At 34.5% G+C, this 23,635-nt stretch overlaps 1 protein-coding gene across 4 annotated transcripts; it reads right to left on the reverse strand.

The window, feature by feature from the left end:
- Positions 1–3,054: 3,054 nt before the first annotated feature.
- On the reverse strand, positions 3,055–22,301 carry LOC148602093 (uncharacterized). 4 transcript variants are annotated; one of them, XM_088555637.1, is made up of 14 exons: positions 22,156–22,301; positions 20,583–20,718; positions 18,220–18,301; positions 16,899–16,949; positions 13,231–13,386; positions 12,443–12,586; positions 11,547–11,610; positions 10,943–11,022; positions 10,550–10,616; positions 9,553–9,638; positions 6,491–7,177; positions 5,332–5,361; positions 4,288–4,362; positions 3,055–3,712 (listed from the first exon to the last, which is right to left on the reverse strand). In XM_088555637.1, the coding sequence occupies exons 2-14, from the start codon at positions 20,625–20,627 to the stop codon at positions 3,600–3,602; spliced, it is 1,680 nt and encodes a 559-aa protein (XP_088411763.1). In that variant the 5' UTR covers positions 20,628–20,718; positions 22,156–22,301; the 3' UTR covers positions 3,055–3,599. The 4 variants fall into 4 exon arrangements, with proteins under 4 accessions (XP_088411763.1, XP_088411762.1, XP_088411764.1 ...); XM_088555636.1 differs by lacking the exon at positions 22,156–22,301 and adding an exon at positions 21,119–21,221; XM_088555638.1 differs by lacking the exons at positions 16,899–16,949; positions 22,156–22,301 and adding an exon at positions 21,119–21,221.
- Positions 22,302–23,635: the final 1,334 nt, after the last annotated feature.

The raw sequence follows: 23,635 nt of genomic DNA on the forward strand, positions 1-23,635 counted from the left end.
AGGAGAAAGGGGGATGCATATCTTATAAAAATATGTGCAATTCAAATCATCCGATTCGATTCTTAATAAGGCCTGTAATTAAAAAGAATTTTTAAAAATTATACTGATTTTGACTTGTGATCAAGATTAACCAAAATTGGAACATATTGCACTTGTTTATAAACTACAAGGGGCTTTCCTAAAGCGTTAATTGCTCACAAGGTGGTTGTCAGGTTACTAAGTCGCACAATTGTTCAATATATGGAAGTCATAGCAAAGCTATAAAGATTTTTTAAGCATTAGAACAGGTGAACAACACAATGTTTTAAGGTGGATTGTCGGTATATTGATAGTTTTTTTTGTGTTTTCTACATCAAAAGATACTGACTACAAAAGAAGCTTTAATAAATACGTCGAGGCATTACACTATGAATATTGTCCAAAATAATAACTTAGTTGTAATGACATTAAAATTGTTCATAACATAGTAAACTATATAAGTAAATATAATAATTTGTGGCATACGTACACTGTAATGACGTCATAATGGTGCCAATATTTTACGTCATTTAACAAAAAACTGCTGAGCATTGCTAATTTTTCCGTTTTTCCCCACAATTTACATTCACAAAACTATGTAAACTTTCAAGAAACAACTTTATATTTTCACATATTATAAACTGTGTAATAATGAATGTATTCACTAAATATGAAGTTGTTTCTTTGGTGTTGACACCATTTCCTTGTCGAAAATGTGACCAGTAAGTGACCAAAAAGTAATGTGAAGTAACTTTGCCTGTGTACAATCGCAGTTTTTACAGAATGTAAATTTACTCATTCCAGATTATTGGCAAATGTTCAAAACGTGTTTAATATCTGTACTACGTATGTACAGTTACATGTAGCTACGCGGATAGCTATATTTAATAAAGCGTCCAATAACAGGCAGACTTATAAAAAGAACTTTTCATTCCATGCTTCCAGAATGAAATATAAAAAGAATGGTCATTTCATTATTCCCAAATCTATACTACTTAAGGGAGAGACCGATTTCTTTGAACCGCAACACCTCTGACACCATACAAGATCGAATATATTTGTGATATGAGGTATAAATATGGTGTTGTATACCTCCCAAATTCGTGTTAGAAAGAATCTTTTTTTGATGAAAAAGGCGCATTTTTGGGATATATCCCAATTTGGAGACCGTCATTGGTCCTTGTGTTATGAAACGCTTTCGCGCATGCTTAATCGATGTACTGTTCGGATCATGTATACATGTGTTACACTATTATTGTATACGTTCAATATTTTGCTATTTAAACGACATCCACAATTTTTCCTGGATGCCAAACTGTTCAGGTATTGAAAGGCGTAGAACATGTCGAAATAACCCTTCCCCTTCTAAGTGTAAACATCTGCGCCCCAAGTAAGGACCCCTCACCCTTTTTTATGTGTAAACTGGCATGACTGGTAAACTCACAATCAAGGAGTTAAACATAGCTATATATAAATCCTTGCCTCAACCCATTGTTTTTAGTGAAATGTTGAATTATTTAAAATTGAAGAATTTATTATGCACCTTTTAACAGTGTGTTCTACTTTCAGGAAGTTACAGGGTGTTAAAAAATCGCCCCCCCCCCCAAAATCAATCACAAATTGAAAATTTTATTTTCACACATTAAGAAAGACTTAAAAATGTAGTACCAAGTCTGAAAAGCTTCTAGTATACATGTAGTTGTCTTTCTTTTATTACATTGTGTGATAAAAAGTTCTATTCGAGCAAAATGCAAAATTCGGATAAATTGTGAAGGAAGCCTATACTTTTTATTATGCATAAAAATTCATGTGAGTGTCCGTCTGTCTGTCCATTCGTCTCCTGGCGTTTTCCATTTGATAAAAAAAAACTTTGCACAGAGCTCTTTTAAGCACAAAAGTTCGGTTTTGAGCTAGATAAAATATTTTTCGAGTCGGAGTGAAAACTTGGGCGAATCTTCATGATCACCAGCTAATAGCACCAGGGATACAAGTAAAGACTGCTAATCTTGAATTAATCGATCGCTGCTAAAATACGTCATTAACGCAACGCATGTCTGGAGCAGTTACAAGTATATTTTAATAGATTTTTTTTCCTAAACGGGTCATATCAACTTCTAAAGTCTTCTCTTTGCGTTGTGTCGTCATTGTCGTCGTAAAACATCAGCTCCTCCTATACCCCTGGGTCAAATCTGAAACTTCGCTTAGGGACGCACTATTTAACTTCTGGGGGGGGACTTCGTTTTTTTCTTTGGTTGTTAAATTATTTCGATCCTGACTTTGGAGAAAAATAATTTGGTAAGAAATAGTTTAAAAAACATGTAATGTGAATAAAGAATTTCTTACATGCGATAGGAAAGTACATATTTTTGCGCGCTGAGTCAACCTGATCGTAGATCTTTTACAACGATTACTCATTTTGTTTGGATTCGTCAAATTAGTACTCTGTCAACACTTTGTTCAATCGACCGCAATTCCGTGGGCATCCTCTAGTGAGATATAAAAAGTATGATCATTTCACGTTTCCCGAATCCGATAGCATGTACCAGTTATAAAGCCAAAATAACATAACAGATCTATATGGATTAACTCAAAACGTTAACTTCGGTACCAACTTCAGACGAGTTTTGATACTTAATCTATGCATATTTTGTTCCAAATTTACTTTCACAACTTGATTGTAAGATTGTGGATAATATCAAAAAAAAAGATGAACGTGTTGAAGAGTAATCAAGGGAACCAAAATTCTAGCGGAAATCAAGAGAATGTAATCCAGGGAGAAAGCCCAGACACGGAAAACAGACAATAACAACAAAGAACATGAAGCAATCAAAATAATACATACAAAGAAACAAAAGTAATGAGCAACTCGGACTCCACTAAAACTGATAACGTGGACCTGGTGCACCGATAGGGTAACCGTCCTCTGCTTTTCTAGAAACACCCACCGAGATGTTCATAAAAAGTCTAGTCCTTGAAACTTCCTATTTAGAAGTATGCGTCCTATTATTGAAAGGATAAATGAGATTTTAATACGAATACAATATGTACATTTAATTTACATTAAGCATGACAATGCAACCGCGGACGTTAGTGGAAGCAGTTCTTTGAAGCTAATTTCTTCCATCACAGAAGATAATTTGGATTTTGAAAGTACAAAACAGTCGGTCCAGTTATTATTAATTTAATCTTGATATACTAGCAGAAACTTTTCGAAGCTAATGGCATGGATGAATACAAGTATGACTAAGAAATGTTTATTTTAGTGCAGTTCAATGAAATTGTATCTCAATGGTCTAACATAAATGGAAAATCTTGTCTGTTTTCCTTGATTCTGATGGTGCAAATAGTCAAATTACACTAACAGTTAGATGTTTTTTTTTTCATACCATGTTTCACCTACTGCCTGATTCTTACAGGAACTGACACTTAACAATTCAAACAATCGTTTCCTAACTACATACGTCACTTCCTACAGTAGGATTTTGAGCGTAGTGACTCTGGGGACACCGGAAGCAGCTACAGCACAAGAAGTAAAACGTTTTCAAAATACATTCATTGCGGTTGTTACACCGCTGTTCATATCATGAAGTATTTCTACTGCATTGTGCGGGATGTTTTAATCCCACTAAGCTATAATTATAGTTCTCCAGATAACTTGTAATAGACTCATCAGTTTTCTCAGTTCTATCTGAAGCTACAATTAAAATAAATCATATGAAAAGATAAAACTCGAATCATTATGCCTCATTAAATAACGATCACGGCAACTTCGCAAGTTTATAACAGAATAGTTAAATTCTATTAACAAAATACTTTAGAGATGTCTACGTGTTCTCGAGTATTCGATAATCAATTAGTAGTATCGAGCATCGAAATACCAAAATTTCCCATTTATCATCGGGAGAAGTGCAAAACAATATTATGTTAAACTTAAACAAGTCTGCCCCGGACTTGGTGGTTGGTTAAACTTTTGATCACTAAGATGCTTTGAGTTTGATATCAGAATGTCACAACGTAAAATGTTTTGATGATTTATTTCCCTTGGGTGTTGTGTATTATCTTAAACTGCGAATAGAAAGCTATTTGAAATTAATTTTCCCTACGTACACGCACGTCATCATGAATATAGCCGTCTTTTTGACAACGACCGAGTTATCGACATTGACTCGCTAGCATCAACAAGTAATCGAGTGTCGCCCGGTAAAAGCAACAAGAACTCGGAGTTAAAATCCTTATTACGTACACACGGATTTACACTAATACACTTACCTGATACTAAATGAGCATATGACTGTGGCATTTGAACGCCTTCGTCGATAGACATGGGTGTTATGCTGGGAAAATCTTTTAAATTGACAATTCAATCGATAAGAAATTAAAACGTTTTAGGGAGTTCTATTATTATCTACGACATTAAATATTATTAGGAGTAGAACAAGCATGCAATAGTTATAATATATAGTTAGTTACGTCATATGATATGAAAAGACAACTATTCTAACAAATAGGCTTCTGGAACAGGGTTATGTTGCCTACAAGATTGAAGTCATCACTACAGAAGTTTTATGGTCGTCATCATGAACTGGTGGATCGTTACGGGGCATCGATCTGCTCTATGAAAACTGATTTGTTCAACGTGTCAAAGTTTTCCTTTCCTCTTCCGACAACCCCGGACTTGTCCATTAATGAGCAACTCGGCGGGTGTTTCTAGAAAAGCAGAGGACGCTTACGTTTCTGGAAAAGCAGAGGAATTTAGGTTGTTTTTCATATCCATGAATAGCCTATTGTCTGATTTTTATACAGACTGCTCCTTAAACATCATCTACAACGACGACCATTTAAAATTCACTAAAATAGGACAATAATAACCCTACATAAGCCTTGCAAGATTCCACGGGAGTACTTGAGAAGGCTTTTTTCTTATTATCATGTCGGGAAAATAAATTACTGTGATATGATTACATTGTGTACGAGTGCAATTACAATATTTATATTGAAGTTTTACTGTAAATTAGCGATGCAAAACATGTTCAAAATCACAGTGGAAGTAATGGGGTGTAATATTTCTGAGATACAAACTTATTCCTTTACGGCAATTATATCCGCCTAGTCGCCTCGGTCAGGCAAGCTTTTAGTGGAGTCCGAGTTGCTCATTTGCTTTTTTACTTTATATTTTAGTTACTTTATGTTCTTTGTTGTGTATGTCTGTTTTCCATGTCTGGTCTTTGTTCCCTTGGTTCCCTTGATTACTTTTACAATTACGCTACCAGTCACATGTATGACAAGTACCTAGTACTGTGTAAGATTACATACCTCCAGAATCATACCCGCTTGATGGAGATCCTGCAAATACAATGCAAGTATAGTAAAAAAATTGGGATGGACTCAACTCCTGCTTCTTGCCGCGGTGACGTTAATAAATAGCGGCACACAACGTTTGTTTTGTTGTTATATATACATCATTACGCTTTAAATGCATTTTACCCTACCGGTGCACCTGGTCCATGCTCTCAGTTTTTAGTGGAGTCCGAGTTGCTCATTTGCTTTTGTTACTTTGTATGTATGATTTTAGTTACTTCATGTTCTTTGATGTGTATGTCTGTTTTCCATGTCTGGTCTTTGTCCCTGGATTGCATTATTTTGATTACCGCTATAACCTTGGTTCCCTTGACTACTCTTTAAATAGTTTTTAAAAAAAGAACAGTAATATTCTTGTCCGTTATCTACTGTCGCCTAAGCTAACGTCGAAGTTGATAATAAACGACAAATGATTGTTGTCTGTTGCTGTATCGGATTCAATCGTTGTTCAACTATAAACCCCAATAACGTCTGAACGTCTGAGTAACCAAGAAAAAAAAGTAATCTAAGGTAAAAACAGTAGTACAGAATGTTCATCCAGCGTCCACTAGAAAAGCTAATGACCGCGAAAACAGAACGAACACGACCTACTTACTTCAATTGTTACACTTGATTAAATACATAAAAAAAGTACAAAATATTAAGAATCATTCATGACCTGTGCCTTAGCCGGAATTCGTGGACTTTGTAACCAGATTAGACTAAATATCGCATGCTTTACTACCAACAGTAGACAACAAAGTTCCGGAAATCTATACATATACAAAATGCGACCCGTATGATAGCTTAAGTCGGAAGGTACTTTACATCATGATAAAATGAAAAACATAGATTTTAATTTTGTCTTCGTCCTTGACATTTTCCAGTGTTTACTAATCACTCAACGGTTGAATTTTTCAATCCTATTTACTTAAATTCGAACTACAGTTTTGAAAATACTAATATATGAATATCAAAAGAAATTAAGCGGAGAAAAAAAAAGACCAAAACAGAAGTCACGTAGAAAGCTTTAGCGGAAATGACGCCAGAACGAAGGTTACTGTCATGATAAAATAATTTTGCAAAATAGTGAAGACCAAAACAGTGCCTGATATTATAAAAAATTAAATCTTACCAATACTATTAAATATGTCTGGTTTCAAATTTTTCCTAGACTGACAAACGGGGTCATCCGTTTCTGAGACCTGTCGCACAGGCATTGACAGACAGTCTGACACTTGTTCAATGCTTCCGTCGGGCTTTTTGTAGGCATGTATTATCGTGTCATCGTGGATGCTTATAGATTTTGTGTTGCTGTCATTCAAATCTAAACTTACACATGAGACTTTGCCGTCTTCACAAACTGGCACATGGTTCATATTTTCATAGTTCAAAGTCGTCTTATTCATATTTTTAAAAGAGGTTTCTCTACTGTGATTATCATTTTCATGTGTATGCTTACAAGAGCATGACAATGGCATCGACTTAGAACTTATCAATTCAATTGTTTGTTTACATGCGGAATTCACCTGTAGAGGTAGCGATTTTGATTCATTACAGTGTCTTTCATCACAAATTTCTGTTATAAGTTCTGGTAATGTCTTTGCTCTTTCAGTGTTGTTTACTAAATTACACTTAAAGATGCCATAATCATTGTTCTGTTTTCCCGTTGTGTGATGATCCTGAACCTGATTTTGTCTGCAATCTGTATGTCTAGGATCAATAATGTTTGCTGTGTTCCTTGTAATTGTGTTGTTCGTCATTTTGTATTGTTTTCCGGTGTTTAAAGGCGTTCCAATAGATTCATCGTCATTTTCACTCACTGAAATATTGATAGAAAAATTAATAAAAAAAAGTCATGTCATTTACAGAGGATAAAGTCTTCATAACGGCAATCCATACGATAACCGAGGGTTTGGGTTTAATTTCAGTCCGGGAGGAAGTGATCCACTGCAAATCACGTGGTGCAAATACGGAAGTCTTGGTCTAGATCTATATCTGCAAGGGCGGATGCAGCAGTGTAAAAAAAGAGGATTCCAGAATTCCTGGCTATCAATTGCATGAATATGTAAAATAAACAAATTACTACCAACATAGAACAAGAGGCTCCCATGAGCTTGAATCGTCCGCCTTGTCATTTTTTCCTTTCAAAAAGACATAAATGTTTGCCTTTCAAGAGCAATAAATTTTACAAGAATTCGTCCCAAAACTTTGATCGCCACAAACTTAGTAGGCCTTATCATAAGGATCATTTCAGCAACTGAAAATTTCAATCTATGTATCATAGTTTTCAAGATATTGGCTGAAAACGGTAAAAAAAACGTCATTTTTCACCTTTTAAGGGCAAAAACTCTTACATGGAGTCGTCAGAAACTTTGATCCCTGAAGTCTTTTGTGGGCCATATGATAATAATCATTTCAGCAATTGAAAGAATAACGGTTTTGGAGATATATGCGAAAAACTACTGTCTGACCCCTATGTTCTATTTTTAGTAACAGCGGCCATGTTTTTCAACAAATAAAAAATCCCCACCTTAGTTCAATGAAGGATACCCCAAGGAACATTCATACCAAATTTGGTTTCAATTGGTCAAGTAGTGTCAGAGAAGAAGATTTTTGAAAGAAATAACATTAAAAACTACAAAAAAACGTTGAAAAAGGCAATAACTCAAACATGGCAAAACAGACTAACACAAAAATTTGACCAGCAGATTTTTGCATATGTTTCCAAAACCATTAGCTTTAGCCAAATTCTGATATAAGTAAATGTATTCAGCATGATGAGATCTGTCTGTGGTCAAATTTTGGTAAAAATCCGTTGACCCATGTTGGAGTTTTTGCCCTTTTTGGTTTTTTTACTTTCAAAAATCTTGGCCTCAGAAACTACTATACCGAATTCAAGAAAGTTGGTATTCTTGTTTTAGGGTATCCTGCACAAAATGATTGTTCGGATTTTGATTGGCCATCGTTCCTGAAAATAGAACATGGGGGTCGGACAGTAGTTTTGTGCATATATCTCCAAAACTTTTAGGTTTAGCTAATATCTTTCAATTGCTGAAATAATCCTTATTAAAAGGCCTACAAAAGTCTCTAGGGATCAAAGTTGTCAGACGACTCCATGTAAGAGTTATTGCCCTTGAGAGGAGAAAAACTGACAGGTTTTTTTTTTTACAGTTATCAGTTGATATCTTGAAAATTCTGATAGATAGAATAAGACTTTCATTGCTAAAACGATTTTATCATAAAGCCAACAAACGTCTCCAAGGATCAAACTTGTCAGACGAGTCCATATAAGACTTATTGGCCTTGAAAGATAAAATAAACATATGTTTTAGCAGTTTTCAGCCAATATGTTGAAAACTACGATGGATAGAATGTAAAATTCAGTTGATGAAAAGATCCCTATGATAAGTCCTACCAAAGTATTCATGGAGTCAGAAATGTCTGACAACTCCTTGTTAGAGTTATTGCCCTTGAAAAACACACATTTAACCAATGAGTGATTCAGGCTCCTGGGGCCTCTTGTTACTTACTGTTATGGTAAGAACCAGGAGTGCTATGTCTGTTAATGCATTTCTAAATTTGTATCCGTTTTATTCTCATATGAAAGTGAAACTAGAGGCTCTAAAGAGAGTGGATAACTCAGATGGCTTGCTAAGCTACATTCAATTTTGTGTTATGTCATGGATAAAAATCTCAATAGGAATTTTGTGTAGGATATGCCAAGGAACAATCTTATTAACTTCACTGAATTCTTTTCAAAGTTTCTGAGGAGATTTTGAAAGTAAAAATTTCAAAAATAGCATTCACAAAATTTGTCCACAAATAGATCTCATCATCATGCTGAACACTTTGACCTCGTCAAAATTTGGGTAAACCTAACAGTTCTGGAGATATATGAACTGCTGGCTGGTCTCTATGTTCTATTTTTAGGTAACGGCGGTCAGGCTTTTTTTCAAAGGATTAAAATCGAATTAAGGGAGAATTTTTGCAGAGCACCCCAAAGAAGAATCATGCCAAATTTCATTGAATTAGTATGGGGTAGTTCCAGAGAGGTATATGGTTAAGAAAATGATAACGACAACACAACGACGATGATGACGGATACCAAGTGATGGCAATAGCTCTCATGGCCTTTGGCCAGGTAAGCTTAAAAAAAATGTCCAAATTTTTTTTTGTTTGTTATTCGATACTTACATGACAATCTCTTGTTTCGTCGTTTCCAGAAATAAAGAAGAAGTACTCCAATAAAAGCGACTATCAAGATTACTAAGAGAATAATCCTGGAATTTTATACAAAAACAACAATCAGCTGGTTTGATAAGATCAAATTGTCTCCCTTTCTCTTCAAAATAAAAATATCCGCTGCTGGTTCAATCGGAACTACTCAGCATTTCTCTTTACATGTATATGTATGTGCTAGGCCGAAGAGTCCGAATATTTACCGATCCGATTGTAAAATTATAGATCAACTACATGTAGTTGATTTTTTTACCACTACTTTCTGAAGCTCTTCTTTTCGCGACCATGTTTCAGAAGAGCTACTGTTCTATATCGTTTATGATATTAAGCGATATTCAACTAAGGTTAAGCGCAATGTGGTGGATGCTAAAATGGTTAAAACATTTCGCATGAAATCTTTACTTTCACAAATCTTACCCATAAAAATTATTAAAAAAATTTAAAAAAGTATATTATTCAAACATATTCTCAATAGGTGCGAATCCACGCTTCAAAATAAGTGAGGGTTCTAGAAAAAGAGGTAATCCTTACTAGGCATAACGTTATTTTTTTACCACAAAATACACTCTAAATTAACGAAACTCTCAAGCAGAATCCCGAGACGCAGACCCCCCAAAACCACCATTAAGACCCGTCAATGTTTTATACACCACAAATAATTATTGGTGATTAATAAAATTATGATTTCTCCACTAAAAATTATCCCCTTTCCATATTAAAATATGTTGAGCTTAAGTGCAGGTTCGTAGCGAGCGGGCAAGGGAAACATCTTGTCTCCCTAAATTGACAAACCATTTCTTCAAATGAAATCATGAGATCTTTTTGCGTCCCCACATGAAATTCTGGATCTGCCCATAGGGCCTTGGTCCGCTCGTCAATTCTTTATGTGCATGTCCCATTAAATCCTTAATCATCCTCCCGGTGACAGACATTACATTGATAATCAACTTACATGGCAATCATCGCACTGCCTGATTGTTGTCTTACATGTTTGTGTTGGAAAGCGCTTGATGTTCTATCTGTAATATATAAACAATTAAACCATATTTTTCAACTTTAATTTTCAATTCTTATTGTTTACAATATTTGCCTATTTGTTAGAAGTCTGGCGCGATACAAAAAGTCTGCATAGTTTCGGCAAGCGCTGGCATAACGTATGAATTGTAATATGAACACTCCATACGCAGGTGCTGACGGAATGTTGCCACTGGTGAAAGGAAGGTTGACAATTCTGAAGTTGTACTTACCTTTATACAGTATTTGTGCAAGTTGTGCTTATTTTTATACAGTTTTTGAGTAAGTCGTACTTTCCTTTGTATACAGTGTTTGTGTAAGTTGTACTTACCAGAATATACAGTATTTGTGGCATCGCTGGTAGTTTCTAGTGATTTAGTTGTGGGTATGTATTTGGTAATTACCGGGTCTCTAAAACATACAGAAGAATTAAGGAAAAAGGCAATAATCTGAAACATTCATGTAAAAATTCACTGATATGACAACACAATATCACTCAAGGAAATTTAATTTAAACATCTTGATGTCTGCATCAGTGGAGATGTTTAAAAGTTTTTCAGTAACAGGCTAGAAAGGTTTTTGATAGAATAATTTGCATTGTCAAATATTTATTTGCGTACTTTACAGCGAAATTGTTACTCACTTTACCAAAATAATATAGAAAATGTCTCTGTTACCCAATTTTAATGGTACAAATGGTCATATTGGTTAGTTCTGTTTCATACCATGTTTTACCCACAGTCTGATTCCTACAGAGAATGACAAAGAAAAAGGTTTTAAGAAGGTAGACCTAAGGTCAGAATGAAATCGGAAGTTATTTTAATGCTTACATGAGATTGATATAAAGAGCCTGAATACAAACGTACCAATGATGTGTAAGAGTTGTGTCCCTTACCTTTTGTCTACCTCTTTAAATCTTATTTAATGTAACTCACACATGAAAACAGTGTCCACAACCAGTTGTATTTTTCCAAGTTCCTGAAGGACATGATACACAAGCTGAAAAAAAAGGGCATTAAAGAAACAGTAAGTGATAAATGTACCCCGCAACGTAATGGTTAAAAAGGGGGATGGCAAACCGTTCAAAATGGCCTCAAAAATCATATTTTGGATTTTGCAGAAAATTGAATTGAACCTGTATGTTATGGTACCTAAAAACTGTGCAAAGTGTAGAAAAAAATCATCTATCTGTTCTCTGGACACCGTCGGGAGTAGGACAGACGGATAAGCAACTTTTCGGAGGGAATCATTAAACAATAAACATAATGATATAAACAAATATTATAGAATATATATACAGGGGAAGAACTGTAACCTTGAAAGATAGGTATCTTGAAGGTAAATAGTGTATCTATAATGTCTATTGCATCATTATTTTTTTATTATAAATATCGATTGTCCTGAAAACAACCTATTGTCTATTTCAAATATTTAGTGGAATTCGGATTGCTCATTAATTTTACTTTGCATCTTTGTTCATGTTATTTTTTTGTCATTTCATGTTCTATGTTATGTGTGTTTATCTGCCTTGTTATTCCTGGATTACATTATTTTTGAATACCGTTCGAATCACAGTTTTCTTGATTTCCCATATATTGTCTCTGCTAATAAAATCTACACCATTACTTTCAATTTAAAGAGGAAAACAGTCCTAAATACACTAGTCTAACAGATATATCGATCTAAACAAATCACGCGGTACAACGCACCAATTACTTCGGTCGAGTTCATTGCGGTATAGAAACGGACTCACTCGATGTTTGCCGATTGGTGATAGTAGCGGAATAACCCGAGGTTTGCCGATTTTTTATAAAAGTGTAACACTACCTACTTCCATTACTATGAAGTGTCCTTCCCACTGCACACCCTTCTGACTTTGTATTGCAGTTACATGGATCTCCGTAATGACATTTACTGGTGTTACACTTGCAGTAAGGGCAGCCTTCAGAGATGATTGTTTTACTCGGTACTATGTCTGAAAAATTTAGTAATGCTGTCTACATTGTTGCAAGATCTTAAATACCCTTCTTATGACATTCAACTTGTATTTTATCTATGATTGTAAATTAAGTCCGGTGCCTTCTGTATGAATGGCCGTTCATGTCATTGGCGGGCTAACATACGCGTATAATATCAAGATATTAGCGTATATTATCAAAATATGCGTTAAAATATACGCGTGTATATACACGTATTTGTTATTTTTTATATGCGTATATATATACGCGCAAATTATAACAACAAACGCGTATATAGTACAAATATACGCGCATATCTTGATAAAATTCGCGTTTAAAATATGTACGCGTATGTTATCACGTCAAAGACATGAACGGCCATTAAGTGTAAGTATTCGGCAATATGGGAAAATGGGAAACATGCATGTCTAAACCCTACCTATGTGACAACATACTTTTACTTAAGGATAATTTCTCTATCTGCCCTTGAAATTTTCTTTTTCAATGCATTTAAATAAAATTATAACCCAATTAACCGACATGATATGAAAAATCTTCTCTTGTTTCCTTGATTCTGGGGGTGCCAATAGTCAAATTACACTTTCAAAATGGTGGTTTTTTTCATACCATATTTCACCCTTTGCCTGATTCTTAATTTTACCAGTTTCTCTACATTTGTCTTCGTTTTTGTTCTTAAAGCATTTCGTCAGTGCAGGATCCTCTTCCGAAGACAAGTAATCGGGTTGTACATACCCATCGATGCAAGGTTTGCAAATATCGTCCGTGTACTCATCAAAGCAGGGCAGTATTTCGTGTTCTGTAGAAATAAACAAAAGTATGGATATACATTTTTTCCTCTACCAATTCACACAAATTATTGTTGTGATAAAGAGTAATCAAGGGAACCAAGTTGCTTGCGGAAATCAAAAGAATATAATCCAGGGACAAAGATCAGACATGGAAAACAGACATACACAACAAAGAACATTAAATAACCGAAATAATATGTACAAAGCATCACAAGTAAATGAGCAACTCGTATTATTCCATCTTCCGGAAATAGTAACTTCCATCTAGAAATAAGACCATTGAACAGTGTTGAAATTATTTTCTTCCTTATAACTCATCGTCGCACTTGAATTATTTCCCTTGGTACAAATATACATATATTTGGAGTTATGCTTTTTGGTGATTGGTTACTTATTTAAAATATTGTGATTACTTCCGTTTAACTGTACGTGTAAACTTTGAACATGTTTACATTTATGTTTCCAAAAGAGAACAATTTCCTTGTTCAAGTACACTAACAATATGACTTTTGTTTAGAATTGAATCATTTAAAATTTAATACTTAGACTAGTAGCTTCATTACTCTTTATCTAATAAATTAGTATATAAACTTGAGCAGAAAATTTTATCAGAGGTGCTGCGCAGGGGCGGATCCAGACACTTTAAAAAGGAGGGGCTGCCAGGAAATTATTTGAAATTTTTGGGGTCAATTTTACATATAGAAATGACGATTTGTTCAATAAAAAGGGGGTACCTACCCCCTGCACTATCCATGCTCCCAGTTTTTAGTGGAGTCCGAGTTGCTCATTTGCTTTTGTTACTTTGTATGTATGATTTTAGTTACTCTATGTTCTTTGTTGAGCATGTCTGTTTACCATGTCTGGTCTTTGTCCCTGGATTACATTCTTTTGATTACCGCTATAACCTTGGTTTCCTTGATTACTCCTCCTCCTCTGAATCCGCCACTGAGTGATGTAACCATTTGATTATTAAACAACAATCGAAATAACATTTTAAAGTTAAAGTTTTAAATTCAAATGGACAGAGCAGTTTCATGTCTGAACAAACAAGGAAGTTAACGAAGTATATTGTCCGAGCTTTCAATTGAAGACATTCTCATATATACAATTATTATTCAGATAGGCAGGATTTATCACATGGTCCCACAGTAAACAATTCGATAATTCACCCTGTGAAATAAATTCGGTAATTCTAATATGACAATCCCGTGTAGGTCCGGGAGTTCAAAGAATAGGCCTGCAGCAGCGCTAAGCTGGTCGTAAAAGGCGACTAAATAGTGCTCAGAACCCTAGCCAGGGGCTAAGGCGCTTTGCCCACAGAGCAACTGGGATGTGTGCCCTAGGTGGTGGAATGGGGTACCCCTGGCGTGTTACATGCTGGGGTTGTCAGGCTATAATACGGAAAACCTGACCGCAAACCATAGTGGTGCACCGTGTTGGGAAAGATGCCACGTTCCTCGCACGTTAAAGAACCCTACTGTGGTATACTCCCAGAGTAGGAACCATAGGGCTCCGCCACAGGAGACTAAATTGCCCGACCCTACCCACCTCTCCCTATTTCCAGTGGCAATCAATCGACCCCATTGTCCTTATGTCTCATCCCTTTTTCATTTCATCATTATTTCATGTTCATTTTATCATCAATTTCATGTTCATCGTCTGAATATAGCTAAAATATTGCTGGTCGGACGTTAAACCCCAAACAAGCAAACAAAACAAACATCTAATATGACGTCCTAAACAGGCTTTGAGACCACAACTGTGATCGATTTTTCGATTGCCATATGAATCGCGACTTATTGGGCGTGGCTTGTGTGTTTGTAAATTGCTGTCAATTTAAATCATGTGACATTCCGATGTCTACTGCTGTCATTTATTTCAGTAGCGTGAATGAACATCAAATTCATATTTGATATTTAATAATGATATTATATGTTATGTTTTAGAAAAGTTATATTCCGTAAACATTACTTACACACACACTCGGTAGCATTCGTGCCACGTGCTCCATCATGTATGAAACCAAGCATAAAGTGTACAACCAAATATGGACAAATATGGCTCGTCGAAGGTGACCGTAATAGGTCACGAAAATGTAAACAATGGACTGCTATTGTCCTACATGTGTATTAGAATCGAAATAAATCACAAGTTTCCGTGATTTATTTCTTACTTTCACTTTCGGACTTTCTCCCGCCAAAACGCCACACTGCGAAAATCAATCCGTTCACTAAATTAAAAATTTGAGCTGAAAATTTTTGGAGGAGGAAACCTATATAATAAATATGGAAAAATGTAAATTTCCATTGTACAGACAGAACTGACACCCCTTTCAAAAAAAAAAATTCACCCTTCTTTCAACAACTAAAAAACTGTTGCCACCTCCCTTATAATTCCACATATATTGAAATGTAATTCAAATAGAATAGGGAACAAGTTAGCACAAAAGCACATTTGAGAATTTTTTTCTTATCAGATGAGAGATGTCGTTGACAGAAAATGTATGTAAAGGCCACGTACATTGTTACTAGTTAAATCATGTCAATGGTGCAACAATGCACACTCGCGTAGTGGCATTAATCATAATATGTGGATTCTCAAAAAAGCTCTAAAGTTCTTTTAGAAAATTTCAATCTCGCTCCTTCGCTGATGTTAACTGTATTAACATTTTTGACTTTTCAATATTATATACAGTCTCGTTGCAAGATAAATTGAAAGCCCTTCTAAAAGAAATCATCCCCAAAGCAATTAACTGCAAGAATGGTAATTCTCACAATTGTTTTATTTTAGGCTACAATTCTACATATTGTACCACCACACACACACAAACGACAAAAATCGCTACACCGTGCACAAGCGATCAGTATACTAGAGTTTCTCCTTGACAACATATTTGTCACTTTTGGAGGGACAAGTTCCTTCAGAATCTCGTGAAAGACAAGGTTATAGAGCCTAGATTCTTAATTTCACATTTCGATATACTTGTACTGCATTGATAATCCTAAATTTGGAAGTGGCTTCCGTTTATTTATTCACCAAAACTAGAAATTAAAGAAACTCCCCCTGCGTCATTTTGAGACATTCACCTCGAATTTGGCGGCTGTAGACATCTCTGTACTAAAATATATGAAAAACGAAACGACTTTGATCTTTAAAATTATTAATTTCTCTTTTTTTGCAGTAATATACCAGCTAGCCCTGCATATGGTGTTTACATTTTTCCGTTGTTAATGTATGTCAGAGAAAACAGCGACAATTCTGACTTCTAAATAGACGCACCGTTGCCTAAGAGACAGGCTTTCGGACTAGGGTTATAAGAAAATACGTTTCATATGCAGCCTAAAAAGTTTTATTTCTATGAAGAGAATAAGAAAAAGACACATCAGAAATGAATTGCATATATACCATGCTTTGCGCACACAAAACTATTGTACCAACTAAATATATGGCACAGCGAAGCACTCCATAGATTTTTAGAAAGCTAATATTTGTAATGGTATTACATGTATTACCAGCTTACTTGCGGGGTATCTAAAAAATGTCGCCAAAGTCATCAATTTCAAACTCATTTCTGAAAAAGGAGGGAACCTACATGAAAGCAATTTTTGGACTTTTCCAAATTTCTGTCAGCATAATTTTTTATGTGTCGATCAAAAAAGAAAAAAAAGAAAATATATTTGACCACAGGCACTTGGGACCAGGGTTTTTTTTATCTCAAAAATATCATTAAATCATTTTGTTTCCATCTTTGAGTTAAATTATTATGCGTGTTCTCAGACATGTCCGCTTGCAATTAAATGATGTTTATACTATGTCCAGTTTTTCCTCTATCTTCTCTTCAAATCCTGGTCCCAAGTGCCTGTGTATTTTACATGCACAAAGACTACTCCGCAGTTAAGACAATGTGGTCTATAGGAAGTGGCTTGAAAATCAGGCGCGTAGCTGCCGTTAGGCAAAAAAGCTTTTGTCTGCATTTAATTTTGCCATTTTTTTTTAAATAAAATACATCCAGGAGAGGCATAAATGTTATCTCCGCGGAGCTTCGGAAAGGGGGGTGGGCTTCGCCCCCTGGACCTGCTGCCGTAATTTTGCCTACTCTTCAATTTGGCCTCAGCTACGCGCCTGAAAATTATAATTTGTTTTTGAAATGCCTAACTAACTAAGGGGGTTTTTAACGTCCTTGAATACCCTGTCGGATCTCGCACGGACGTTTGAAATCCCTTCATTGTTAATACCTAATAATTCAATTTCAGAAGTAACACCCTTTCTGATTGGATGATGAATTGTGTCCATCATCTTATAGACCAAATTTTGGAATGTGACTTTGACGTCATCAACCTTTTTCGCTCATTCATGAGTTGCTCATTTACTTTTGTTACTTTGTATGTATGATTTTAGTTACTTTATGTTTTTTGTTATGTATGTCTGTTTTCCATGTCTGGTCTTTGTCCCTGGATTACATTCTTTTGATTACCGCTATAACCTTGGTTCCCTTGATTACTCTTTAATGATTTACTCATTTGTTTTTATACTAAAATAAAATTATAAGGAATGACTGTTGTATTTTTTATCTATCTGAAATCACCTCAATGCCCGTGGTGCACAATTGAAAATAAACTGCTACGCACGTTATTTGGTGTGCACCTCGTGATTGAGATTATTTCTTCATAGCCCGTAAAAAATAGTAATTCCTTAAATAACTATATTTTGGGTGAATTGAAAATGTCTGTTACAAGTAACAAAAAAGAGTACATTATAAAGTTACAGATATGCTGGGATTTAGAAACTACATCTAAAACCGGAAGTTGATATGTACCTGCAATTGAAATTATCATACGCACCTGGGGGACAGTCATAATATGGTTTACACAATCTTCTTTTACCACCAATAGTTCTTGTTATATAGTGGTCATGACCCACAACCTGCAATTTGAAAAAAAAAGCTTTAAGTTGTGGTTACATACTTAGCTTACTCAGGCAAGGAGGGATCACTTGACATAAAAATAGCTTTTGTAGTTAAGATCAAGAATAATTCGGAGTAACAATAACTAACTTAAGGCTCTTCCCTGGTCAAAATTTAGACCTATAAAAACAATAATCTATAAACTGTACATGAATACGAGCATGCTCCTACACAATGTGCGCGTCCGCTTCTTTAAAACATATTTCGAAGGTTATACAAATTTATCATATTAGGCCTTCGAAAATGTCATGGTCAAAGGTTAAATACAATTTCATTAACTTTGTTTTGAAATGAAAAGTTCAATAGAATAATGGTATTTGTGCCGAAGATAAATGTTTCTTTTAGTGACATGCATGCAGTACCCAACTACGTGTACTTGCAATTGCAATAGGATTGTTTGTGTTATAAATACATGTATACATGTACAGATGTACGATGTACTTTGTTGTTTCCGCCTTTTTTCACAGAAAAGCTTACGTATAAGTACAAGACTTCATCTCTGTAAGAATCAAGCAAAATGGATACATGCATGTAATAGACCCTACCGATCTGCTGAATACCTCCACTAAAAAGTCTGAGTTTGTTCTCTGCATCAGTGGAGATGTTTAAAAATAATCATTAGAATATTAGAAAAATCCGGTATTTGAAAGAGTTATATGCCCCTAAAATGATCATTTGCTATGAAGTTATAGCTCCTTTACTTAATTGATATGAAAAGTCGGGACTTAATCCTTAACTCTGATTGACACAAATAGTCAAATTACTATATTAAAGTGGTAGGTTATTTCTAACCATATTTACTACCAATGCCTGTCTCTTACAGAGACTGATATTATTATAATAAATAGCATTTATAAATAGCTGTAAACAGAAGTACAGAAGTAGAATACGGTAAGACCTCTTTATTTCCTCCATTTAAGAGGTAATCAATAGGATAAGTAACAGATGTGGTGAATCGAACAATTGCACCATTGTATAACCTTTATAAAAATAGAAAATATTTACAGAGATCACCAAAAGCTATCACTTCGTAACAGCAAATACCGCCGCTCCTGTTTTTCGATTAATAGTGAAACCTGTGTAAACAAAATTCTTTCTTGGCTAAATGTTTCGTTCCATTGAAGCATTTTTTTCTACACAATGCCCTATATAATATATATTTAACACCCTTAAGGTAGAGAAATCCTAATATTTCTAGTGATAAATTTTCTCATCTTTTCTAGCCTTATTAAAGCCACAAATTTACTACATTTTGTATGGATTCTGTAGGGAATTTTCTATATTTCGCAAACTTCTAAAAAAATTGGTAGATAAAATTTCTTATAAATATATGTAAAGAACATTTAATTGACATTCTTTCATATTTCAAAACGAAAATAGGGTGTTACCAAACTATTTTACTTCCAATATTAAATAAAACTAAAATTCACCATACATTTCCCACCAATTACCACACCTATGAAAGAATTTTTTCGCCAATTATCCCCCTTTAAAGAAGCATTTTAAAAATATTTTACATTTTAATTTACCATTTCAGTTTTTATATGAAAAGAAAATATTTGAAACAATTGAAATATATTATTTTTACATTATTTCAAACACTAATAGTTTATAGAACATATACATGACTGGTCTATAATTTTGCAAGATGTCAGAAAAAAATGCTCAGAGAATGAAATACCTTCCAAAGTCTAATTATTATACTAATTATCACAGCTTCACGGACATTAATTACAGTAAAACCTGTCTAAATCGAACATCGAATACACAAGAAATGTGTATTAACCTTTAATGTCAGTTTCAATATGCTTAAACCCTGTGTGATCCAAACATCAGTCTAAACTAAACAAAATCTTCAGTAAAAAAGTTTATGACTCCCCTCTTTTTAACAAATTTGACTTGAAAGGAATTGCAACCTTCATGCCCCTCTCTCTCTCTCAGATGCAAAATTCAGTTTTATTTTGATAAATACTCCTGTATTTGATAAAGCACAGACTAGTCTTTATTCCTTCGAGGGGCAGGGATTGTTTTGTTGCTAAAATTTGGAATAATAATAAAAAAAAAATAATAATAAAAATAAACGCTATTAATGAAATGGTTTCTGCCTTGTTAGTTGATATAATGTATTATACCTCTCATTTCGGACCTGAAGTTATAAAAAAATTATATTATTGATGTCGGATAGCAGGAAATCTTTACAGGAAGTTTACTCGACCCCTTTTATAATGTTTACATACTTACAATTGTGAATCCGACAACAAGCCACAGAAAATTGAATATGAACATAACGCAGGATGAGTCTCTTGTGAACTCTGGTAGAAGTATACGTCCAAAAAATGAGTGATTGATTCGTTGAACTTGTTTGTCTTCTGTTTCACTGAAACGTATGACAAAATAAATTGATAATGAAGTTCAGTCACCTAGTTCGGGAAATTATTTATTATTTTGAATTTCCTTGATTTTGTTTAATTTACACATAGTTACAAATGTCCCAAAGAATTCATTTCTTAACTAAATTCGTAAATTAAATAAAGTCTTTATTTGGATTGGTTGGCCTACAATTAAGATTCATATGATCAGAGAAGATTGAAACAAAAGGATACCGATGCGTCACAAGGGTGAAAACGATTTTCGTTAAAAAGTATGACACTTAACATATCACGATCTTCCATATATCAACAGATATATATATACCTGTAATATACATGTAGTAAAAATTTCAAGCATAATTTTTTATCAATGCATAAAAACGCGAGGTTAATAAAAAAGCGACTTACGGTGAAAGCTACTATCAGTCAATGTTGATTTAAGAAATAAAATTAAGGAAACTAGCTACATGTAGCGCCGTTATTTCCTCTCACTTACAAAAATTTCCCTGTTTTAATCGATTTGACACTATTTACGAGAAAAGCACTTAATAATTGTACAAATTTGAAAGTTAATGTATCGATATGTGTTGTGGATGTTAGTTGGAAAAAGTCATTGTGATTCGTCATAATGCATTCCCACGAATGACATTAGTCAGGCGTTAATCCAGGGATTCTGAGAAAGAGAATGGGGGTTCCAGAATATATCTGCTAAATACCCCAATTAGGCACGAAATTAACAAAACGTCCTCCAAAAAGGGGGGGTTTCCAACACTCAGTATCCGCTGGAATTACCTCATTTTTCTACCGTTCCATTGAAAAATTTCTGAGCAAATCCAATGATGCAGAAATTAAATAGTGGTATTTTCAAATAGAGAACAAGTATCCTTGAGTGATATTACATTGTCAGATCGGTGGGGCTTTGACATGCATGTTTCTGATTTTTTTCCATTTTGCCTGATCATTACAAACACTAACACTTAAAGAGACCAGAGCTTAGTGCTCAGTCTGGCAGAGGGAATAATCAAAGAGAGAAAACAATGAGTTGAACTGGCAAAAATATTACTGCACAGAAATCCAACCACGGCTTAACGAAGTAAGAAAATACACAATAAGTAATTTAAAACAGAGAGAAATATTACTCCCGAACTTGGTATAGTTGGGCTTAATTAAGGAGGTAGACCTTGGGTAAGGGACATAACTCTTGAAATCTTGAAATTCAATTTCACCAACGCTTATCAAGCTTTCATTTGAAACAGAATGAAATCTGTCCAAGTTACTTTGATGTTTACATGAGATTGATGTAAAATGCTGAATAGAAACGTTCCAATGATTTGTAAGAGTTGTGTTCCTTACCCTTGGTCTACCTCCTTAACATCGGTTGTTTTAGATGGATAGAATTAAGTGAATAGTGAAAATCATGTAAAGGGCCATACATTTCTACTTACTGCTCAATTGTCCATTCACCTTCTCAATATCCGCTATAACGTCCTCATTCACAGACTGGTATAGAAGAATTCAAAGATAACCACTTAATTCAATATTCAAAATAACTAAGTTTTTTTTCTCCTACTCCTAATTCAATATTCAGAATAGCTAAGATTACTTAGGAGTAATTTTAGCCCCTGCCATAAAAAGATGAACAAAGCAACAGTTTCTATGGACACATGCAGTTTTACTCTGTTTAATTTGTTTCACATTTCCAGCCAATGAAATTATATTAGTTTTAACGTTACGCAGACATAGCCTTTTACAATGAAGCTTTTGCAGATGGTTTATTCGCGGAAACTTAAGATGTTTCTTTGAACATTTTTAAGAACCTTGATTCGCCTGATAAAGTTTAAGTAATGCTTATAACTGCTTTATTTTTTATAATTGAACTTTGAACCTTACGTTTGTTAGAATGTCTTACAATTACACCGCACTGCAGTGAAACCTGTCTTAACCAAACCCTGAGTAAATCGAACACCAATCTAAACCAGACATCTTAAATCACTATCTGTCAATGCCAACATATATAAGCTCTGCAACCGAACACGTGACTAAAGAGATTAAAAGGTTTTACTGTACTTAAGGCTAGTTAATAAGACATTCTACAGTTTGTGTGACGTATCTAAGTACATTAAGTAGGTCAATTGGACTTAGTGATATTCGACTCGTAAGATTTTTACCCACTAACTTTCATGTTTGAATTATCGGAATAACCACTAAAAGAATTTCTGTTATAAGAATTAAGTTTTCGTAACACTTAGTACACGTGCCTTAAGGAGGTAGACCTCGGGTAAGGAACATAACTAATAAAATCAGTGATATGTTTGCATCATATTCAATTACAGCAAAGCCTTTCCAGCTATCATTTGAAGCAGTATAAAATGAATCCAAGTTAATTAGATGCTTACTTAAGATTGATGTAAAATGCTGAATACAAACGTTCTAATAATTTTTAAGAGTTGTGTCCCTTACCCTAGGTCTAAATCCATAAATATCAGCTGAATGGAGCTCTAACACAAGATAACTTGAAGATAATATCCCCACAAAAAATCATGTAAAGTTAAATTTACATAAAAAATGTGGCCTCCCTGTGTCATAAATACGTATTGCGAAAATATATGTACGAATTACAAAAAGCTAATAATACATGTAACAACTGATACCTCAAACAAGATTGATTTGTTTGTTTTAGCAGGTAGACCTAGGGTAAGGGGTAAACCTCTTACAAATCATTGGAATGTTTGTTTAAAGCATTTTACACCAGTCTCATGCAAGCATCAAAGGAACATGGATTGATTTCATTCTATTTAAAATGAAAACTTGATAGACTTTGGTGAAATTGAATATGATGCATATCACTGATTTCAAGAGTTATGTCCCTTACCCAAGGTCAGCCTCCTTAAACAAGGAAAATAATAAACAACTCTTGTTTGGTAT

This window comes from Perna viridis, chromosome 12 (genome assembly GCF_037379345.1).
Source record: "Perna viridis isolate PV_CMFRI_1.1 ecotype Kerala chromosome 12, ASM3737934v1, whole genome shotgun sequence".
Classification (NCBI taxonomy): Eukaryota; Metazoa; Mollusca; class Bivalvia; order Mytilida; family Mytilidae; genus Perna; species Perna viridis.